The sequence below is a fragment of the Neolamprologus multifasciatus genome, chromosome 10 (genome assembly GCF_963576455.1).
Source record: "Neolamprologus multifasciatus chromosome 10, fNeoMul1.2, whole genome shotgun sequence".
NCBI classification, from domain to species: domain Eukaryota; kingdom Metazoa; phylum Chordata; class Actinopteri; order Cichliformes; family Cichlidae; genus Neolamprologus; species Neolamprologus multifasciatus.
The window spans coordinates 29,950,804-29,956,803 of NC_140448.1; the positions used below are offsets into that span (position 1 = coordinate 29,950,804).

Consider the following 6,000-nt stretch of genomic DNA (forward strand, 5'->3'; position numbering starts at 1 on the left):
TTCCACATAAAGCTTTGCAAAAACTGCATAAAAAGCATTTGCAGCAACAAAAACATATTCCAGAAACACGCTTTGCCGATCCGATCAGCTGTTCATAACACTTCCTACGTCCATCAGCGCGAACTATCGCATGTCCGCCATGACCTGCCCAAAATCAGAAAATTTCCACTTCCTGTTTTATTTTGGTAATTGCCTTTCCTTGCATTGCTCCAGGTCCCCGACTTCCTGTCTTTATTTCCCTCAGGTTCTCTAATTGTTTCCACCGGTGTCAGATTTCAATCCATGTGACTGTTTTCACCTGTGTTCTGTATGTGTTTGTGTTATCTTTCCTCTCCCCTTGTCGCTATCACATCGCCTGTTTGCTTTCCTATGTCCTGTGTTCTTTTGGAGTTTGTTAGTATCCTGATTACCTTCATTCTGGATATCCTGCCATTGTCCTGTAGCTCTTTTTGTTTAATTTCAGTGAATTATTATTATCCACCTCCATGGTATCCTGCATTCAGGTTTATTTTGTCCTAACAAGAACTCTGTCCTAACTCAACATCCCGTAAATATATTTAATAATCATAGGTTATTGTATTAAAAACTGTTAATTGTCTAAAGATACTAAACTAACTCTTTCTAAGAATATATTCTTGTCTATATCTAATGAAGCTTATGCGCAAGTTCATAAAGAAGATCTATGATCAGTCATCTGGCTGCTTTCCTGGGTGTTTGTCTGTGTTCTCTACATTACTACCTCTTTCCCACGCTGTCAATCTCAACACCATCATCATTACTCTAGTCCACTCATCTTCTTGCCCACCTTCTTTGAGCCAATCAGCCTCTTCTTCGAGTAGTTTAAATCTTTGCTCTATGTCATTTTCCCTTTCAGACTTTCATTTGCGCAACCAACCTTCTCCACATCTCCGCTTCACAGGCACCTCAGTCAGAGCTCCATTCATCAAGCCTCAGTCTTCATCTTCACCACCAACCACTCCAGGGAGTCCTGTCCTAAAATCCTATCACCGCTGCAATGTTGTTCTTCCAAGATGGGTTATTGGAGTCTAATCGCCAAATACATTAATTCCTCTATCTCAATAAATAATGTTAAATTCTTCCAAGTGATCTCTCCTTGTTGAAATAGGGGTCTGGCTCTCTGTGTTCAGTCACTGGGAGGTTACTAAGTAAAAGCTGTTTTTACTAAGTTCAGCATATGAATCCTTGAGTGAAAAATAAAAACTCAATTTTCTTTTCTTAAGTAATTATTTTCATAAGTTTACAACTTGAATCTCTAAAATTCAGGGTTATAACTCATGTCAGGGCTCGCAAAATCGCTAGCCCGACGTCCCGGGGCTAGCGATCTTTCCAGTCGGGCTACCAAAATCTAACTCACCCCTTTTGCTTTTGTATTCTTTCGCCAATGTAGCTGAGTAATTATGTCATTGGCATCGGTGAGCCAGTGTCAATATGTGACATATTGAAATCGCGTTTGAATTTGCGCTTGCTTTTTGCTTTCACTTTCATTTTGCGATCGCGCGAACGGTGTATAGAGAGCAGCAGCACTGATTGGTGAGTGACGATTAATTGCGCACCAATTCCACTGACATCGTCTTATCACTCATTAGCTCACTATTCAAACGTGACAAGTGAAATCTCTCGCAGCAAGCTTAAACATGTGAGAGGTTGAGTGCGCAAAAAAATCGCTGACCGTTATGTAAGTACGTGTGTAAAAGCAGCAGGATTTACGCTGGTATTTTAGTTCTGCTCAGCCAAATAAGACAGGTCAGGGTGAAGAAGGGGCAGCCAAAGAAAAGCTTACCGCAAAACGGAAAAGTTATGACAAATCAGACTATGAGGCAAAAAGAAAGTGCAGCTTTATGGTTTCATGGACAAAAGAATTTCTGTGGCTGGAATATGACAAGCTAAAGAACATGATGTTCTGCCAGGTGTGTTGTGAGTTTCATTTGATTTCTGAGTCCATAAGCGCCTTTGTTACTGGGACCAGTAATTTTAAGAAAGGCCCCCATTAGAACCCATGAGAAATGCAAGAAATGCATTATTGCCCAGTCTGCAGTATCTTTCCCAGAACAAACAGCAATTGCAAAAAACATACTAAAAATAAACCAAGCACAACAAGAACTCCTGAAAAAGCTGTTTAGAACAGCGTGCTATATTGCAAAGAGTGAACTACCATTGGCAGAATTTAGCAGTCTTTGCAAACTTCAAAAAGCAATTGGCCTAGATCTTGGTTCCACTTGCCTCTTACCCGTGACTTCAGTGGAAATTTCAAATTCAGGATCTGACACAGACTGATTTATGTCCTACACAGTTCTTACAAATTCATAGAAATTTCTGTTCAATTTGAACCAAGTATTTGAGTTGATGTTTGTAATTTTTATACAGTTGTTGTGATTTGTATTTTAACAATTTTTTTTGATTAATTTTGGAGGTGAGAGATTAATTTTGTTTCTCTTGTAACAATATTCCGTTACAATATTATACTTTAATGTATAATATTGTAACGGAAACAAAACATTAAAAAAATGCTTGCTTTTTTTATTCGGGCTACTTAAATTTATTTTGGGCTACCAAAAATGGAAGAATGCCTGCCCGAAGGGCTACCAGAGATTTTGAAATTTTGCGAGCCCTGCATGTTATTATTATTATTTTAATCTTCAGTAGCCCTAATATTTCCCCTACTGTTTAGCTGTTAAGTTGAAAAATGGAAAGGAAGCCTTTTCTGTCATAGGCACTATAAAAAAATGGACTGAGCTACTGTGAGATCACCCACTAGTTTTGAAGTAGCAGTTTTGCCCCTGACATGTTGTTTTGTGAAGACAAAAGTCATGCTGCAGCTACAAAACGCATAGGCACAATGCAGATGACCAACTGATCATTGTTGCAAACTAATAAAATATCAAATTTTCACTGAGTAAAACTGAAGATCAGATTTCTTTGACTATAATATGACACAGATAAGTCCATTAAAAGGCTTCAACAGGTACCAACAGCACAGACGTGGCAGAAACATCCACTTTATTCACTCATGTATCGGGACGCCTATTGGTAAAATGAGCCACAGCCCGCACTGCAGCATCCAGGTGGATGAGTTATAAAATCCACACCAGTCAGAGTTCTTATGAAGGGGAAAATATGCAGACAGGCCGAACTCTTTTTAGAGCCAGACAGTAAACAAGTGTTTTTAATGCTAAAAAAAAAAGGGAACTTGCTCAGTTTTACAGCTACTATGTGAACTTCAAATTTTCATAATTGGCACTGGCTACAGCCCAAGAGGTAGATTTCTTTGTTCAGTCAAATGGAACTGAATACGTCAGGCAGTAGATGATCAATTCTAATCACTGGCTCTCATCTACTCCGCTGCAACAGTGGGAATGGAACAGAAATCAATGCAAGCATCAATATCAGGAAAGCTGTGATTGGGCACCTTACACTGATGACTGAATGCAAAAACATCAAAAACATTAACGCAGGCTGGCAATCCACAAATCTACACATAAATCATGCTTAAGTGGTGATTTTTACTTCATGGTTTTGAATGTTGTTTAATCCCTCAGAGAAACTGAGCTGATATATCTTCATCACTGAGGGAATGTTAAAGAAAAAAAAAACATTTCATGCTTTCAGTGTAAATTTGACGCTGAACGTGTGGCTTTTCTTCTCACGCATCAAGAAGGAATGAATGGTTCTGTCAAAGTATTATGTACAGAGACGCTGGATATGTTGAGTCTAAATACAATGAAAAAGTTGTAAATGGATTTGCAATGTTGAAGCTTTTTTTTTATGACAGCCACTTCTTCTCACTTAAAGGACTACCAATCAAGAGAAAATTAATTCGAGCCAAAAATTTCATTGGACTGATTTTAAATTCCAAAAGCCTGTCAGCAGTATGAGCATTAGCAGCCTTCCTCTGTTTCATTTTATAATTTACAAGAAAGAAAAAGAGAACCTTTGACTCTACTGGAAGCTTGCTGCATAAACATTCGTCTTGTCTCTCTTATTAGAGGTGAGGCGCATCGAAGCGTTTGCCAATGACTGACGGGCAGGAAGCCAGTGTTGCTGTTCTCTTCACTCGATACATGCCTTCTACATATGATTCTCAAATAAAGGCACCTCGATGACAAAGAGGAATGAAAAACAGTTTTTAAATTTACAACATCCTCCATGTTTATAACTTTACAACAATGCTGAATTGTAATCGAAGTGCCTGCAATGTCAAGCAGATGCCTCACGCCAGCCACATACCTTTATTATTTTATTGTATTTTTGTACACTGCCTCTCAGGTGTGGAAGCCTTAGTAAAATAAATATTGCATTTTCTTTTAAATAGAGTACAGTACAGACACTACAGCAACCAGGATCATCGTGGTTTTAAAAGACAAAGCACTTTCACACCACCAATCAGAAAGAATAGTCATGAATATAATTTTACAATCTGGGAGATGCTCCTTGTTATTCTTCACATGACATGCCAACAAATTAGTTCCTTAATATTAATCAATAATGAGGGATTCAAAGCTGACTGCCAGGAAGCTCACGCTGAAGCACGTATAATCCCACAATGAAAGCATTTGTTCATCATAAAGAAATCTCTCAGTTCCACTACACTAAAACCAAGCTAAGCACAGAAAAAAATCAATATCCAGACAGTGAAGATGATTAACTTTGAATGCCAGACTGTTGCGCATCTCATTGTTTAATGTGTTGAAATAAAGCAATAGTGCTGAAATCGTCCTAACACCCAACAAACTTTGTCTTGCGATCCTTTAGGTGCCTTGGCTCTGTCCATGGTGCTGAACCTGAGCCACGCTTGGACGCTCTCCATGGTGCTGAACCTGGGAACACCTGGGTTTCTTTATTCTATGTTTCTTTTTTAGATAGTGGTAAAATAATGTGTCTTGTGGATATTCTCAATAGTTTTCTAGTTTTTTTTTTTTTTTTTTTATATTGCTCACTTTTAAAGTCGCCTATATGAATATTTTCTCTGTTTCAGATTTCCCTTTCTCAACCAGTCTACTGAAGCTACGCTCTGTCCACACTTTACAAGGCTTTAAAGTAAGGACAGGGTTGCTTTGTAATCTCACTCTTCTGCAAATTCTACTGCACGTCTTACTATTTTGAGTGAATGACGGCTACCTTAAGCAACACTGTGCTACACTGTGTTTCACGTCTCACTACATTATCCTGAACCTGATCCTGATTTTACAACATATACGGACGATTGGATTACATATTTTCCTTACTTGAAGTGAATTCTTACGTGTTTTTTGTAGTTTAAAACTCTCCTGTATGAGAGTGTGGTCTTTGTTTCAGATGTCCCAGTCTCAACGAGAATAAACCGAAGCTATACCGTCTCCCTGCTTGTCTTTTAAACCGAGAACAAGCGGGCACAGTGAGGAAACACGGTGCATGTATGTTTTTTAAGACTGCCTTTAAAGTCTTAGCACCCCTGCGTGACACGGGGAGCGTTAAAGCCGAGCTTCTCTTACCTGTATCGGTGCGTCCACAGTGTAGAGAGAGTTGTCAAACACTCGGTCCCTGTACAAAGACCACAACCCGACGTTAGGGAGGAATAACAGAGCCGCTATGAGCAGCCCGGCGAACTGCAGCAGCCTCTTCTCCTTCCGCCTCATCTCTGCGGGAGAAAGCGCGCGAAGCAACGGCGGTGCGAACAGCAGGGTCCCGTCTCACCACTTTTCCAAGCGGAGACAACTTTCGCTCTGACTCGAGGAGCGAGCTGCTTTTAAGCTAACTCTAATACCCCACCAGCCGGGACATCCGGGTGAGAGTTTCAAAATAAAAGCCCACGACTTACGAAACGCTTTCTCTTTGGTCTAAAGACAAAAACTAACTTTCAAAGAGCAACGAATGGTGGCATTTGAAGATTATATCAGATGAATCCATTCTCTTCTATTATACTCTATCTCTTAAGTCAAACCACTTTCAAGATTTCAGCGTCAGAAAGCCATATTCCTCTTTCTAGTTCATTCCATCTCTCAA

General features: G+C 39.5%; 1 protein-coding gene and 1 long non-coding RNA gene across 3 annotated transcripts in view; one reads left to right on the forward strand and one right to left on the reverse strand.

The window, feature by feature from the left end:
* The window catches only part of LOC146510471 (polypeptide N-acetylgalactosaminyltransferase 10-like), a 344,244-nt gene extending 338,500 nt beyond the window's left edge, over positions 1 to 5,744 (reverse strand). For both annotated transcript variants that reach the window (XM_085175786.1, XM_085175785.1), the window contains exon 1: positions 5,490 to 5,744. In XM_085175786.1, the coding sequence (XP_085031912.1) occupies positions 5,490 to 5,633 (144 nt within the window). In that variant the 5' untranslated portion in view covers positions 5,634 to 5,744. The remainder of the gene's footprint in view (positions 1 to 5,489) is intronic.
* On the forward strand, positions 1,389 to 2,640 carry LOC146510476 (uncharacterized). The gene is made up of 2 exons (XR_014876586.1): positions 1,389 to 1,664; positions 1,716 to 2,640. It is a non-coding gene; the product is annotated as an uncharacterized LOC146510476 (long non-coding RNA).
* Positions 5,745 to 6,000: the final 256 nt, after the last annotated feature.